The sequence below is a fragment of the Melanostigma gelatinosum genome, assembly GCF_949748355.1.
Source record: "Melanostigma gelatinosum genome assembly, chromosome: 1".
Taxonomy (NCBI): domain Eukaryota; kingdom Metazoa; phylum Chordata; class Actinopteri; order Perciformes; family Zoarcidae; genus Melanostigma; species Melanostigma gelatinosum.
In genome coordinates, this window is record NC_136634.1 from 18,812,878 (window position 1) to 18,830,393 (window position 17,516).

General features: G+C 44.0%; 1 protein-coding gene across 2 annotated transcripts in view; it reads right to left on the reverse strand.

The window, feature by feature from the left end:
- Positions 1 to 3,819: 3,819 nt before the first annotated feature.
- The window catches only part of tspan9a (tetraspanin 9a), a 65,142-nt gene continuing 51,445 nt past the window's right edge, over positions 3,820 to 17,516 (reverse strand). For both annotated transcript variants that reach the window (XM_079271007.1, XM_079271006.1), the window contains 6 exons: positions 16,938 to 17,129; positions 14,994 to 15,068; positions 8,259 to 8,360; positions 7,816 to 7,947; positions 6,707 to 6,790; positions 3,820 to 4,871 (listed from right to left, as the gene is read on the reverse strand). In XM_079271007.1, the coding sequence (XP_079127133.1) occupies positions 4,800 to 4,871; positions 6,707 to 6,790; positions 7,816 to 7,947; positions 8,259 to 8,360; positions 14,994 to 15,068; positions 16,938 to 17,129 (657 nt within the window). In that variant the 3' untranslated portion in view covers positions 3,820 to 4,799. The remainder of the gene's footprint in view (positions 4,872 to 6,706; positions 6,791 to 7,815; positions 7,948 to 8,258; positions 8,361 to 14,993; positions 15,069 to 16,937; positions 17,130 to 17,516) is intronic.

The following is a 17,516-nucleotide window of genomic DNA, read 5'->3' on the forward strand; positions in this document are numbered from 1 at the left end:
AGAAAAAAAATAGCTTCTAGGTCTCAAAGTTCTTCACAGCAGACAAAACCCAATTACTGCATGTGCATTCTTCCTTTACCAGCGCTGTGGCTTATACTGGGAGTGCTTCCATGGATAAGAGGGAATACTTTATACTCCTTCCAATAAAAAAAAGATCATATGGAAAAGTGTGTCTTACTACAAGATGCAAATAAAATATGAAAACCACACTGACAAAAAAACCACAAATTTACATCAAAGTGACACTGCTCCGGCATTTCCCAGAGGCAGAAAAACGATCAAACATGAGAGAATGAATAACATATGGCTGGAGGGTCCATAAATGTTCTTAAATGAGCACAACAGATCATAGGTTGTTAGGCAATTCACAATGGCAATGAAACTGTCAATGTGATTACAAGAGGTAAAGTACAACAGTAAGTTACATCAGTTGCAAAATGAGCATATTTACATCCGGGGCTAACATACAGGGCTGATATATACTGTAGTGACATGAGCTCTGTGTTGTGCAGTGTCATCTAATAGATCATGCTCTAGAAATACATAGAGTCTTACGCTGGCAGTTTTAAAAGACATACTGCAGATTATGCCAGCAGGTCCTAATTAAATTTGACTAGGTATTACAGAAAAGCACGGAGACAAGCGTGCATTATGTCTTTAGTGGGCTTCATCCAATGCTAGATGCCAAATGTTCCCTCTCTATCAATTCTGACTTACCTGCTTTAATTGCCTGTAGCCGTGTTAAGACAGAAAGGCGTTTTTGCAACTCGTAGAGGAACATCGCAAAGACTAATCCTCTAAGAGACAAATGCTTAATGGTTTCATGTTCTCACAATGAGAGACTATGAGCCTCTGTCATCAATGGAAAAAAAAAATCAAAGCCATTTAAAACAGCCTACAACAAGAAAAACAACAGTATATCGTATAAAAACAAACATTTAAAACAGCCACAACCAATGTACAAAAATAACCTCATTAATCTGCTTTTGTTAAAACGGCGTTAATCCCGGCATTCTACAAACACGAAGGAACGTTTCCTCTGACAAAACCATGAAATCTGGGTGACAGTGGCAGAGCTGAAGGGGGGTTCACATGGAGGAGGAAATGTCAGAATGTCAGCGGAGTCAGACCAGTCAGGGGCAAAGAGTTTGCTTGTGAGACAGACACTGGATTTGCTTTATTCCACATTTTCTGTGACATCCGAGGTTAAACAGTTCTCCGCCCGGTGCAAGATGAAGCACCACAGCAACATTTTTGTTTCTTTTCCGAACTTGCCTGCAGTTAGCGCTATAATGCAGTCTGATTAAGGGCACAGCTGTATTTTCCACAGTGGCAGTGCTGCCAGCTACTGTATATGTAGCTCTGGGTGTCTGCAGAGCCAGGCAGTAAATAAGAGACGTGCGGAGGGGTTTGTGGAGGCAGCCAAGCAGACGAGATGTGACCACTCGTGCCTGCGCTGTACATCAGCAGCTGTCATGTTCCCCCCGTGGACACAACAAGAAGAGTCGGAGCATATGGGGACAGGCAGTGAATCACAGCCAGCAGGGTCGGTGCACAGAACAGCCCAGATCTGCTGCTTCCTGCAGCGCGGACCTCTTCCTAAAAACGTGTCTCTCAGATTAAGTCGTTATCAAACCAATAAAAAAAACAAAAAAACCTGTTAAGAATTACTTCAGGTGATACTCGGAGGCATACAGGCTGACAGACTGGAAGAGTGTCTGATGGGTGAATCTTGGTGGGTGCCGTGTCACTGGTTAGCCCATGTAGCGACAATGCACAGTGTCTGAGTTCCAAGGCTTCATCCAAAGCAACTAACTCTCCTGTCAACAATTACCTTGGATATAATTCAGAGCACAGAAATTTCTGGTCCCAATGATTTCTGTACTCCTGATAATTCCAGTATATTACGACTTGGGCCTTACTGTGGTAGTTTCGGCCATCACTCTTATCGGTAATGGTACTGTAAGTTCTTTGCAGAGATCTGGAAATGTGGCCTCTAAAAAGAAGTCTGATGGGGAAAGAAGCATAGAGGCTGGCCTCTTGGATTGCTGCCCACATCTCAGACTTTTTCTAACAATTGACAAAAGGTCTTGTGCTCATTGACGAGTGTTTTTTTGGTTATTGGAGGAGCAAATGAGCCAACGAGATCAATGGGGACGTCCTCCTGTGCCATAGTGAGAAGAACAGCCTGTGTCCGAAATCACTCCCCAAACTGCACAGTGCATTTTTTTTTTTTTTTTACAGTTCCACACTTTCAGTATCCGAATTCCGAGTGTGGAACTCATGCCCCACACAATGGCCTCCAAGTTCCCACAATGGATGGATCTAATCAGCCAAGGTAATTGAAAACACCTGTGTGGCTGACTGTGCAGGGCTTTTGTATCAGCATCTGTCGACCGTGGCGAAAGACGGCAGCAGCTCCTCGCAACCGCGTTCGTGAGGAAATGACATTGTCACATCAGAGAGGAAAGTCAGCCCTCCCTCCCCAATGGAGAACGGCCAAAATGAACACAGTGTCACGATGACTGTTGAAATGCTAAAGCAACATGGCAAAAGGCCTTTCTCACAGGAGACATTTTGACTTTTCATAGAAGGAAAAGCACACCACTAACGATGGGTCTGTTCGTATTAAGTGTTCCAGTGAGTGAGCACAAGCAGTACCAGGAACCTGAAATCAAAGCAGCTGAATGGAATTCAGCCATCATACATTTCATTACTTAGACCCGTGCTATTTCCTACTGCGACAAGTCAAAATGTTTTCTGTGAAAAGGGCCAATATGTCATCTGATTATCAGCCTAAAGGAACATGAGCAGTCAGACGATCGTATAGGTTTTTGAAAAAACTCCCACATTAGATTTCACAATTTCACTCTTCACAAAGGTGAACAAACTGTCTGTTGAAAACATCCGTCAGAGTTTCCGGTTTACCTTTGTGTTTTCTGAATAAGATGGTAGCTAATGTGGTTGGCCTGTTCACAACCTGTTGGATCGTCTAACTGCTTGTTTCTTGCCTCGTTTGCCTCACTTGAGTTTACTGTCACAACTGATGACCAATCGCAACCAAATGACGGCCTGAACTGCAGTAATTCTTTAACAATACGCTGTATTTTCAGTCTTAATCAGTGGTAAACAGGCATAAACAGAAATGTCCTATAGGCTTTGTTGCCATACCTATCTGTCTCAGCTTTGATCCTGCTATACTCAACCCCCCCCCCCCCGCCTCCCTCCACCGTGGCTGCAAGAAAAGGAAGCTCACGCAAAATCTCTGAAGTTGCAAACCAGAGTATCTGTGTGATGAGCAGGAATGTCAGCTATTGTGGGTACGTATTGAGCTCATTGCTTTCTGACATGTGGTAAGAAAATTGGGGCGAAAAAAAAAAGAAACATGGAAAGAGGAAGGAGTTGTCAGCCAGAGAACAGAAGAGTGAGAAGGGCAGAGCAAATTGATGGGATCTCAAGAATATAGAAGAGAAGGTCTCTAGTCGCCTCCGCAAACACAATTGAATGTAGCAGGGAGACAACATGTCTGCTCTGCTTTCGCCTCTCGTGCCCTTTCTTTACACCGTGTCCCCCCCCCCCCCTGCAGCTTGGACAATGTGATAAAACCCACCCACACACACCCACACACACACCCACACACACACCCACACACACACACACACACACCCACACACACACACACACACACACACACACACACACACACACACACACACACACACACACACACACACACACACACACACACACATTTGAGTCTGTATTCTCGAAGGGGGAACTGAATCACCCAGATCTCTTCACTTGACAGTCCTGGTGGAGCCCTAATAAACAGCAATTTTACACCATTTGTGTTGTCTCATAGGGAATTGGAATACTGCTGATGTGTTGCAGTGCAAAGTGTGTGTGTGTGTGTGTGTGTGTGTTCACTAGTAGATTTGCGCATGACAATTCATCATTCAGAGAATACTGCAGAATTTGGTGTAAAATAAATCCTCCGATGATTTCTCACACCAACATGACATTCCTCCATCACGCTCGTTTTACCAAAACATCTATAGCCAAAAGAAAAAGAAAAAAATGAATCATGTATTACATTAAACAGTCCCCACATGTCCGTGTCCCTCCACAGCAACATCACGTCAAATCCATCTGAGAGCTCATTGCACTGATCTGTTCCACACTTACACTTCACAGGAGCCTCGACGACTTACAAAAAACCCCCAAAATGAAGACGTTTGACATTTCAACGACAAAGGTAAATCAGTAAAGTAGAAAACTACCATGCCATGTTGAAACTTTTCCATTTACAAGTGAAAAGGAGGCTTGACTTTAATCAACATGAGGGAAAAAGAAACTCCACAAATGTTGAAGGGTATTATCAGTTGTATCTGTTCTCTTTGCCTCAGAGGAGGCTGTGTGGGCATTAGTAAAGTCTTCATTGTCTTAAAGTCTGTCCTTGCTTCCTTTCCAGCAAATTGTTAGTCTAAGCAAGACAAAAAAAGTAGAATATGTAATAGAAATGTACTCAAGAGAAGTGACAACCAATGGGATTCTCTTCCTTGCCGAAAATAGGTGTCCCTTCTCTTCCACTTGTGTTACTCTTTGGCAAAATGAATGGAGCGAGAGGAGAGAGCAGAATGGAGCGGGGAGACAGCTGGGATCTGTACAGAAGGTCTGGGAAGTGGGGGGTGGGGGCAAAGAAGGTTGTAAAGTGAAGGGGGGGGGGGGAAGCTGTATAAATCAGAGTCTTATCCCATCAGGCAGTGGGGCTCCTCTCCATTGGGAGCCTCCCTCCAAGGCTAAGCATCGTACTTCTTCCCTGTTCTATGGATGTGGTGGAACAGCGTCATGGAGAACGCCATGCCCAGGAGCTGTGGAAGAGCGGAGAAGGAGATGGTGAACTTGTGTGTGTATATACGTACATAGAGTCTGTGTGTGCACGTGTTCACGCATGTTGATGCGTTAGGCTGCAATGAGTTTCGATGCGCTGTATATCCTGTGGTGAAGCGCAAGCACTTTTTCGTTGGTTTCACTTTTTGTTTTTTTCCTCAGACGGCCTTCAAATGGGAGCTCTGGAATCTTTGTGGTGGAAAAAATGTAAAGCGTGACCCAGCATTAAGTCAATGAAGCAAATTGAGATGCCACTGAATCAACGTAGCCAGCCATCTCTTTGAAGTTGCCATTACTCCCGATACTTCAACATCAAACACAGTCACAAGGCTGATCATAAAACCATTATCTGGCAAAGTCAGGATGGCAGGGGAACTGCAAAGTATTGTATGGTGCACAGTCTTTCGTGAAAAGGCATCATGGACTTCCTGCAAACAGCCTCCACTGGGGATTCCTACGGGATGCGATTAGCCTGGGAAAGCTTCCGATTCGCTTCCTTTAGTTGAAGTCAAAGCCTAATTCGTGGGGCTGCTTCAGAGAAAATGCTACCTTAAGCCGCTGCCAATCAAAACATGAAGTGACATTTGAGGTAAACATTCAGCTGAGAGCGAGTTCAAACCAATTAAAAACCAACCCAGTTATTTACAAGTGCCTCATCTGTCAGTCTCACAGTCTCAGAGCGGTTTCTTTGCTGTCGGATTCATTCAGTCTGAGTGAGACAGCACGACAGTCGCTCCTACAGGCTCTTCAAAGCTCCATCATCCTTCCATGCTTAAGAATATATAAATACGACTGAGATTCCTGAAACCATTGTGGATGAAGTTATACATAAGGGCTTTTGCCCAAGTCTGGCATATATGCTGCTGGTCTAAATCATTCATAAGCCACTTCCCCCAGTGCACCTGGCAGTTATGTAAAATTGCAGACTTGTAGGGCATCAGCTTTTCATGATGCTCACCTCCATCATATCCCCCAACTTTCCTTAGAATCTGCTAATCTGACAGCTCAAGGTCTGTTCTCCGACTCTCACACATCCCACCTGACGCAGTATGTGGAGCATGTGTGTGTGTGTGGGTGTGTATGGAGAGGGAGAGAGATCATTAAAATGAATGGAAGCCGAGTAGATGATGTTGGGTTTAATTCTGCACAAAGACTTTTATCAGTCTCCAATATAGCGCCAATATTTGTCAAAGGTATGCTGGTGCATACTGTGGCTACGGTCGAAAAATCCAAAAGTTACCTCCTAACGTTTATTGCTATCCACTTTTCCTTGACCATCGATGGAACACGTCATGAGGTAAAGAAAATATGTGTAGGAAAATTCATAAGGCTTTAGGAAAAGACAACCGTGGAGCTCAGAATGGTCTGCAATCGCCAAACTACACCGAAGAAGGTATCGTAGGAGGAATATCTATGACCCTTGCCTTTAATCTGAGACTCGATACTACTCCTCCATATTCAGTATCTCCGCTGATCGCTCCTTATATGTGACTACAGCCTGTTTGGCTCAAATCCAGGAAGGCTTTGATTCTCCCAGACAGACAGGATCAGGGTGCAGGAGACAGTGACTTCAACATTTCAAGATGTGTGGATGCCCAGAACGCCTACTGAGCACAGTCCTCATAACTTCCACGGGAGCAGATGGTGGCACAGAGGCCATGGGATGCACACGTTTTTTTTTAAAAACATGTTGCCAGACAGGCAGACACAAACAAATGCACCTTGACACAAAAACCAAGAAACAGAGAGAAAAGAAAGGGGAGAGAAGCACAAAGAAATGGAGAATGAAAGAGCCATTTATCAATAAGCCTCCTACCTGCACCACCAAGATGACCATGCCTATGGTTCCCAGCAGGTGCTTGTTGTCATCTAGCCATTCCTCCACTTTCTCGAAGCAGCCCTAAGATGGAGCACAAGCTTGTAAAGATACCACTAAAGAAATGTGCATTTTCAGTGCTGCAGAGGAATCATGCCTGTTTGGTCAAGTGGAAAAAAACCCAACCATCCTGTTCACGCCGTTCCACCGGAATGCATCTCTTGCATACGGGATATACCCTTGGATGAATGAACTACCAGGTGAGGTGTTAAAACAAGTGAATTGCCCATGAGTGGTGACTTTTATCTGCAGACTTATGGGCCATATAGACCGTTAAATATATTACCACCTGGGTTCATTCAAGGGTCACTCACTGTCAGGGAAGGTGGGGTGAAGGACTTAATGGTGGTTTCAGCTGCAGAGCGGCACCCCGTCTTGAGTGTGGGTGCTGAAGCGGCATGTAAAGCGAACTGTATAGTGTGTGGCCGTCTCCTCTGGGCAGCATGACGCACAAGCTTTGAGTGCTGCGCTTTCCCAATGGGCCAGCTCAATGTCTGCCTATTCCCGTTTCGGCAATTCGATGAGAGTTTATTACAGTTTTTAATCCCCTACTTTGGACCTGCTAACAAACCACATGCCAGACCAAATATAGCAGATTAGACTTGTAATGGAGGGAGATTGTTGAACGTTGTGCTCCAAGCCTTTTGAGGGAAAAAAAGGCGACTGGAAACAAATCCTGTGTGATCAGCAATAAGACAAAAAAATGAAAAACTACTGAACAGATGGACCGAAGATGTATGGTTGGTATGTCCCTTGTGAATGTACACACTTTAAAGTCTGTGTGTAGATATATATATATATATATATACATACACCCACCAAAAGAAACACAAAACATGCGTCTCTTTGTGGTCGTTTAGCGTCTCTGGTCGTTTTCCATCTCTTTGTGGTCGTTTAGAGTCACTTTATAGTTGTTTAATTGACTTTCCAATGAGAAATGTTTACAGTCACCTCAAATAGAGCCTCTAAGCTAAGGGGCTCTCTGACCCATTGAGCCCCAGTAGACACATTCAATATTTTTGAACATATTACTGCCGATGTGAACTCACCCTGTTCCAGAACATGGTCGTGGAGTTATGCCCACAGTTCTGGTAATGCTCCTGGCAGCAGCGGTCAGGTACTACCTTCTCCTTCAGGGCCTCGTGCCAGTCGGTGTATGCTATCACACCGCAGCACTTCCACTGTGAATGCCACACACACACACACACCGGAACAAAATATGAGTTAATGCTTCCCGCCAAACTAACTTTAATGTAACCAGTATTGTAATTAGTCCCTTTGCTTTAAAGCACTGCAACAATGGAGTGAAGCGTACTTCAGCAGTTAGTTTTAACTTTACATTTGCATTAAAGCCACTGCCAAGCCAGGGAATACATTCGCTGGAATATTTTAGTAAAACTTTGCATTTATGCGTCTCTTCTAGGGTTGCGAGTGAACATTCATGCTAATCTTTCTAATATTTGATGTAATGCATGGCGTGAGGTCTGCTTACCTCTGCCTGGATGATGTTCCAGGCATTTCGTAGGCCTATGTTGTTCTCTGAGTTGTAGAGCGCCAGCCCGTCCTTCAGGTCCTGCTTGGCGTTCTCACTCACCTGAAGACGAAGAAGAAAACAACAGCCTTTATTGGAGACCTTGGTTCGAAGGGGTCGGTTGAAGAAGTGTTAATTGAGTTTTAATATCGATCATCGTCTTTATATTGGAGCAGGTATAGCTTAAGTGTTAGGGTGCATTCAGCGTCTACGTCTTTTTCACACAGATTTACATGATCATCTGTATGATAATGGTGGCAGAGAATGATGAAAAGGGTACATAGACGGCTGACTGCAGATCTGACACATGTCATGTGTCACTTGGCTCCACACACTCACGGCCTTCAGCAGAGCAAGCAAATCGTTTTCCTCTTGACTGAACCCCAATAATATGCTCAGGGTCGTGCCACGTCTGATGGAGATGAATATCTCATCGGATGTGTTCATGGCATACAAAATCACAGCTTTCGTTCTCAGTTTGCGCTGCCCGTGGGGATTTGGGCAGATTGAGAGGCGCTGCAGATATGGGGTAATTGTTACTGGGGGAAAAAAATGACATGCACCGTCAGAACCATGCACACATCTTCACAGGCAAGCTATATCGCAAACAAAACAAAATGCACTCGCTTTAATAGTTCAAGATTAAGGCCTCAGTCTGTGCCCGGGAACAAAAAACAAGTTTCTTCACACAATAAGAGAAGCGGCATCATGGCTGTCACCGCCTGACACAACACGCTGCTTTTATTCTTCAATTTCTTTCCTCAGAGAGGTGGAACTGGTGTTCAGTTAGACATTGTTTGGAGGCTGCTCAGTGAAATACTCCTTGTAGAGAATGTCTAGCCTACTTTTCTAAAAGAAATAGAATCTTAATGTTACTTGACTAATTACCTGTGTAGCTCAGCAGATACCTGTATTCTGTACTGAATATGAGAGATCGACCAAATCTCCATTTGACCAAACAGAAATCTAAATGAAGCTTTAAATTAAATCGATGGGAAGAAAAACCCCTAAAACCCCTGTTTTGTGAGCTCAATGGCATCAGAGAAGTATTTCCTTAATTAAACATGAAAGCCAAAAAAGTTTTGTTACGGAGTAATTAAAGTTCCCCTGGCAATAAAATGCTTTAGTTATCGCTAATCATGCAAAACCCATTTAAAACATCCTTTAAAACCTTTGAAATAAGATTGGTATCATTTCAAATCGCGCACTTGTTTCTCGCTCGGTGACTTTGCTGATGCAGAGGAGCGAATCTGTGTAGTGCACCTCGGGCTGCAGGCCCTTGCAAATCTGTCCTTGTGCAGGAAAATGAGATGAAAAGCAGCATCATCAATCTCTGCCTCGTACGTTGTTTCTGTCCTTCATCTCTTCCTCTCCATCTGGGCTATATGTGATGCTGCTCGCTCATTACTGACTCCTCGCGCTAACATAGTCACTGGAGAGCATCAACATCTTCTGAGTCGCCAATAAGTCTTTGCTGCAGCCTGAAATGAAACGTAATGATCCAGATTTACTGCTAACGAGAGGAAGACAGATGACTGCAGAACAGGGATTTGATGATGCAACTCTCCTTGCAAAAGGAGCGGATACATACACATTGTTGCATGAGCCTATTTCTTCTGATGATGAAAACTAACTTCTTGACTGAAGCTCATGTTACTGGTACAGGACATTGTTCACAAATAACAGTGCTACACCTTACTTTGGCAACATCTAACCCCAGGTTACTTTTCTCTGAGAGTGGCAGACAGGGCATCAGTGCAACTCCTCAGATGTGGCATATTGACAACACCCTGCTCGTACTTTTCATTACACAGATACGCTTGTGGTTTCCCTCTGGGCTAACCAAGTCCATGCTCAGCAATACAGGACAGCACATTCATCACATACATCTAAAGGGTTCAGCTCGGCCGGCGTAGGTGAACACACAACAGTCAGAAAAAGGGAGCAACAGAGGGAGACAGAGCAGATATACAGGTTGACGGGGCGATTGAAGGAATAAGCCTTCTATCCAACTTGGTGTGTGTTTTCTATCACTGTGCACAAAAGCGGAGAACAGAGAGTGGGTGGTGGATTGTCTGATAAACACCTGTCTGCCTGTCACTTGCGACGCTGTAATAATACAATACAGCCAGTCAGTGCTGAACTTACCAAATGGTAACGTCTTAAAAGTATGTTCTTCATGTATTTTTCAGCTTCTTCTTTGATTTTAAACAACACCATTTATTTTCCTCAATTTTACCAAAATCTGACAAGCATATTTTGGGGGGTTTATCCCACAGAGACATTATTAATAATTCATGTACAAGAACTCCTTCCTGACAGACTCTGGTGACAGGTAAACACCCCGGGGACCAGGTAGACTGGGACTTGTCACCGTGCATATATGGAGCAACACTGCCTACTCATTACTGGAGTGCATTGCCATGACTGAGCTGACTGCTCGTTCCCATTTTGCAAAAAATGTGAAAGATCAGATATTTTTTTCTTGGTCATTCAATGTTGAATATGCACCTTGAATCCAATCTCCCTGGTCAGAATGCAAAGGTGACATCTGTGCCACGTAGGTGACACATTCTGCAATAACAAGTGTAGAGATTATGCAGCCCAGTGAAATTCCCTCTTTCTCATTCGTTTTGCCTCCGAGGACGTCTGGCTAACAACTGGTGTCTCGGAAGGCAGTTTGAGTTCCCCACAAAACAGCAGAAAGTATTGCTTGTTTACAGTAGGTGGTGTAATGGGTGTATAAAAGAGAAATTAGTGTATTGTGTTGAGTTTAATTCACTTTTATCCAACCGCTATTTTTCACTTTGAGGGATTACAATCTTCAAACAATGTTCAATTCCAAATGAATCACAGTCTCTGCAGTACAATTCCACTAAAGAAAAGACGACGCAGGAGGTTCAGTAAACATATTATCACTCTGTGAAAGCAGCTAACGAAATGAAAACACAAGCCGTCTGTGAAATGAGACAAATGGTACATTCAGTGTGTAAAAATACAGCCAGATTAAGTTTTAGTAGTCTGCCACCTTCTGTGCACACTCACAGGAGAACAGAGCTTTCAGAAATGTATGAGCCCACCATAAAGTACATAACTGAGGGAGAGACGAGGCATGAGTCAAAGAAAAGACGCAAAGAACACAAACTTTTCAATGATGAATCTCTCAAACCTCTAATAAATATGATTTTATGGATACGGAGCAACATTATTTCTGGCCATGTGGTGAACATAAGATCAATAATCACTCTTCTTTTAGCTCTGGTTTGGTCCCTACCAGCTCCTGAGAAAAATATCTGGCTCCTAAGTTGCAAAATGCGTCACCATATTCACCAGATAGCCACTGACTTGGTGCGTCTGCCGTGTGGTGCTTGGTAGGGAGAGTAAAGTGGGTTTTTAGAGCTTTTTGGCACCAAAACAGTCAAATTGAAGGCTGGTGGAATCGGTCGATAATTCGATGTGGGTGGCAACTTATTTGTACCATTTAGGTCAAGCTATTTTGGTCATGGTCGAGGTAAGTTTCGATGACCATAAGTTGAAAACGGTGAAGAAAGAAAATAGGAAAACTATAACATGGACTTTTCCATTAAAGCAGGCTTCACATTCATGTCAACTGTAAAACTGTAAATGGACACCAACGCTGATGGTCTTCACTGTAGAAGAAAGAACTGTTGACGGGCAAAATGTCCATTTCCAGATTTCTATTGCATGTTCTACAGTATTCACCTCCTCTCCTGCCTTTCATCCCGTCTTCAGTCTTTAAACATGACTCACTCTCTGAAGTCTTATACAGCTGCACATCTAACACTTTACACTGTGCTCCACAATCATTCAATCATTCTTGGGTGTATATTGTCACACTGGCTGTAATTGTCACGTCCTTTTGACTCTCGAGGACCCGAGGAATCAAACATAACAATATTTTACTGTTGCTCTCATCGCTCAACTCTGGACAAGTGCGTTAGCTAACTGTCCGGAAAGTGTAATAAATGATGTGGAGAAAAGCAGCATCACAGCCAGAGGTCCCCAACAGCACATCATTAAAAAGGATACTTAATTCCCTCAGTTGCTCTGCAAGCCTGTGCCCGGTAGCCTGAGGTTGTGGCACTCAACAGAGCGAGGGGAAGACCCCCACGACTTCTCTGTAATTGGTCTGGAAAAAGATAAAGCATGGCCAGGGACTGAACATAATTCTGCCTGTAAACTAGGAATGTGTGTGCCGGTTTGCTGGGTTGTTAGCTAGATAAGTCATGGATGTGGCACAACCTCCTCTGCTCTCTGAACTCGTCTATAATGTGATTGACCTGCCATCCTCCTCCATGACATCTTTGCCTTTATCACATCTCTCTTTCTAAGACTTTACAGGAATGCCTCACCTCACGTTTGTCCTCTTTTGATTCTCCCTTTAGACTATATTTATGTACTTCAACCTCTTTCCTCCAACACCATGCCTCGCCAACCCGTTCATCTTCCCTGCCTTACCTCACTTTACATATTCTCTCACATGTGTCCACCTGCTTTTCCCCCTTCTCCCTACACCCCCATGAACATGCTCTGCTGCTCCCTTTCTCTGCTTGCCAGGTTCTGCTTTCTCATTCTGAGCTAGTTAACCTAAACTGGTGTTCGGATCGGGCATGTTGGTTCAACGGAGGCACAATGTGGTCACATCGTTAAAGACGGATGACTGTAATCTGGTTTGTGGCCCAGCCATCTGCTGCAGTCAGCTGGTTGCTAACTGCAGGCCCAGCCTTTATTCTACTACGGCCTCTACATGGCATTTAATCAGAGAGCTTAACGCCACTGGGCGGTGGAGGGAATGAGTGGGTACCTATGAGCCATGCCTAGAGGCAAGACTGCTGGGTTCAGGAAGAAGGGAGAGAAATTCTCCATTAAGAAGAAAGAGCAGAACCTCTGAAGAAGGATTCAACGAGTGGAAATGCAGAAAGAAGGGGGAGACTAAATGAAAGCAGTGAACAAAATGTCTTCCTCCAGCAAAACCAGATACTATATGTTCGTTTTCTTCCCTACATATCGTCGGCAGCTTGTCACCCGGAAAGATCACAGTCTGTAGAGGCGTCACTCATGACTTAAAGATGACCTATTTGAAAGACTAACATATCTGTTATGCAGACCTCTGACGATACACATTCAAACGCTGCCAACTACTGTACGTCTTCCAGACTTGTTAATAAATGCCTTGTGATTAGAAGATCAAATAGGAGAAGTGAATTAGTGATTCCTCTTATCACAGCCTGCAGGAGAGGATGAGGAGAGGCTCACACGGCATACTAGATCTCACTGGAGAGAGACGAGGAAACAAAACAGAGCAATGTCTGACGGCCTTGTGTGATGGAGAGCGATTACCCTTCATCCAATCCGGACATTCTTAACATATAATGCAGTCTGAGTATCAGCGCCACACAACTTCCTCAAAATTTGCAGGATGTCTCATTTGGAGGAAGTCTGATAATGCCATCTCCAATGACATACGACTTGCTGTCATGCCCTTGCTTTCCAATGACATTTGAAGACCAATAAAGGGAAATATATTGGGTGGTGATTAACATTATCGTGGTTCCACATCCCATTCGAGTCTAGTGCAGGATAAACACTCAATTTGGCAAGATGGGAGAAACAAAAAATACGTTTGCTATCTACTGGTACTGGTGTGAATCAGACAGTTCTGCCAGAGGAATGCCCTATTCGGCACAAATGCAGACTTTAATTTCACATTTAAGAAATACTCAGCCCAGCGTGGCTATCTTTTGCAGACTTCACAGGTGATGGGAAGGCACTGCTGTGAAGTCAAGAGTCATTTTGGAGATAAGGCAACAGACATATTTACTCCCGACAGGGTGCGCCTCCGAGACCTGATCCAAATCTGAGAATGGATTGGTTGCTGAATTCATTCATTTATCTGCCTAAGAGACTACGTTTGAGCAATAACCTCAGAACAAAGAGCGAGAATTAGCCGACGCCCCGGGGGTCTGGGCGACAGAGACTTTGAATGTATAAATAGACAGATCTATCAACGACGCGTCCTTGAATACAGAAAGAAAAAGTCTTCATTGCTTTCCCTGCGCAAGACATTTGTCACGTTCAGGATGAAACATTTGTGGGGCCATTTGATTAACCAGAGCATAATCCAGTCTGCTCTTGGATGTCAGTAATCTCCAGAGCTTTACATAGCATCATCTGTTGCCACCAGGCATTCAGTCAGCTGACTCGAGCCCATGTAGGGGTCATGGGAAATGTGCTGGGGGCCAACTACAGGGAGCCAACTGGTGGGGATTGGGCTGCATTTTGTGGCCTAACCTTTGACCGCTGCGTTAATGGCTGAATAAAGATATTCAACCTCCTGTCTGAGAAACACAACCCAAAAAAAGAGTGAACTCAAGATACCCGGAAGCAACTGGAGATAGATACGTTTGTACCACGAAGACTTTTAATTGCTTCATGCAGTTGCTCCAGTGTGTGTGCTAGTGTGTGTGTGTGTGTGTGCACAACTTTTAAGACATTAACTTTCCAAGGCTAGGCTGTTCAAACTGTGATGTATGCCAGACAGCCGTTGCACTGCGGCTACACACATATGATGATATATGGTCGACTGCACGAAGAAAACGTTACAGAGTTGACTGGAACAATAACAGACGTTGGCTTTAACATCCAGGCTTAACATGGAAAACGGAACGAACTTACCTTATCGGAGTACACGAAGAACAGGATGAGCAATATCAGCTCTGCCAGGAGAATTATCAGCAGGACAATGAAGAACTGTCAGAGAGAGGGAGGAGAGCCTTGTTATAACAATTGCTTTGTCACTATTGGAATTCTACCTTGTCATGTTGTTGAAAATACATCTGAGAGGTCTCTATTGCAGTCATTTCTGTCTCTGAGTGCTACAAGATGTGAGGAAAAACAGCAATTACATGACTGTAGGTGACATGCATGACAGTTTACAACATACATTTTTCAATGTGCGCTGCATCTGGGATTTGCAGTGCTTTTGATTCAGACTCTACCTTCAAATGCAATGTGTGAGTATGTGATTCCTTCTGTAGCTGTGCATAGAAACACCATCAGTCAATTCAGGTCAAATGAATAGTTTGACATTTTGTGAAATAAGCTTATTTGCTCTCTTGCCGAGAGTTACGTGTGTGTATATATATATATATAAATATATAAATATATAGCTTAACTTAACAGAGCCTGGCTCTGTCCGAATGTAGCAAAATCTGCCTACCAGCACCTTTAAGCTCCCTAATTACGGTAACACATTATATCTTCTTTAAGTACAAAGCACAAAGTGTAAAAAGGAGACTTAGTTTTATTGGAAGTAATGTGCTGGACGGGAGTCTCTGCTGGTTGCCTGACAGCCTTACTAACCGTGACAACAGCACTGCAGGATGTTACTTTGCCCAGCCAAGAAATAGCCCAACACCCAAACAAATAAGATATAACATGTTAATTAGCGAGCTGTAGAGGTGCTGGTATACACACTGTGTTACGTTTGGACAAAGCCTGTTTCCCTCCGTTTGCTGTGTTTGTGCTAAGCTACACTAACTGATTTATTTAGCATACAGAAAGAAGAGTGGGATCGATTTTCGATGTGATTCTCGGCAAGATATCAAATAAGCACATTTTGCTCCGTGTTGGAAGTATTCCTTCAAGGTTACAGCCAATGATCTCAGTTTGTGGGCAGAATACACAGCAAGCCAGATTCATCAATAACAAAAACAAGGCAACAATCACAAACTCTAAAACATTCAAACAAGATCAGGAAAGACAGAAAAGGAGAGATGAAGGAGGAGAAAAGGAGAATCCAAGAGCTGGAGGACGTGTGAGAGGAGGGAAAGAAGGCATGAGACCTCCCTAGATTCATTTCCAGCACAGCCTTGCATTTCATCTACCATTCTCCTCTCCCTACTTGACTCAATAGCTCAATATTTACCAAGCTCTTCTGCGCAGCATGGGAGGAGGCAACCAGACCTAGATTCTAGAAAAAACCCATTAATTCCAAACTCATTTGGGAGGAAGGGGGGTAGGCTATTATTTGTGTCCAGGCCCAAATGAAATGGTAACGGCACTTTGCTGTTGGTTAAGTATCTGGGTTGCCAGTTTAGCGTGTCACTGTTGCTGCTGAGAGTTAAAGTGAGAGCTTCGGTACACTAAATTGGTGGTGATCTGATGACCGTGTGAGAAAGTGTGTGTAATCGTATGCACACACGCAGCTTCGTGGGCGTATGTAGCGATTCACACTTTCAGGGTTTTAAAGAGTTTCTGCCAGATATTTCAGTGTTATATCTCGCCCACTTTTTTTTCCAAATTTGTTTAAGTCAACATTGTTTTGGCAGCAAAAAAGAGAGAATGAAAATTGACTGCAAAGGATGTCTGGGCTGTGAATATTTCTAATCCAGAGAGAGTTGTCCGCAGAGAAACTGTAGGGTGGGTGTATAGACAGCCACATATGTGAGAGGTTGTCTCCACAAGACGTTTCTGTCAATATGTGCATGGCCGACACGGGGGAATATGAGAATATTTCAAAGGAGGAGAGTTAGAGTGAGCCGTGTGTGAATTGGTCGTCTGCGTGGCTCTCATTTGTCACGGGGCACTGCGTAGGTACCGCATGTAGATTGAACTCACGCTCAGAAGCAGGCACTTGTTCTCCTTGATGGCACCCAGGCAGCCGAGAAAGCCCGTTACCATGACGATGGCGCCGACGGCGATGACCATGTTGGCAGCCGACAGCGTGGGGAACGAGGGCGAGAAGGTGGCGAAGCTGCCCTGCGACACGGACAGCCAGATGCCCACGCCGAGCAGCCCGCAGCCGCATAACTGCAAAGAGAGACGGACCACAAGGTTAGCAAACCAGCAGCAGGTAAGTTGTTTCTCAGGGTTAGTTACAGCAATCATTTATACAAAAAAAAAAAGTCATCTTCAGCTCTCTCCCCTCTGGCAGGATTTGCTCGTAATGATAGACCTTCTGAACAATACGGGTAGTCGACAGAGCAATGTCAGCTATAGATGAAGGCAAATCCCAGCTCAAAAAGCCCAACGCAACAGGCTCCACTGCCCACACAGTCATCCATCACCAAACACATGCTCAAAAAAAAAACAAGAGGGTTTACACCAATTAAAATTATGATAAGCCAATAACAGCTCCGCAAGAGATTAGAGGAAAAATTGGACTTGGGCCGCGCTGATTTTGTATGTTTGAGCTGA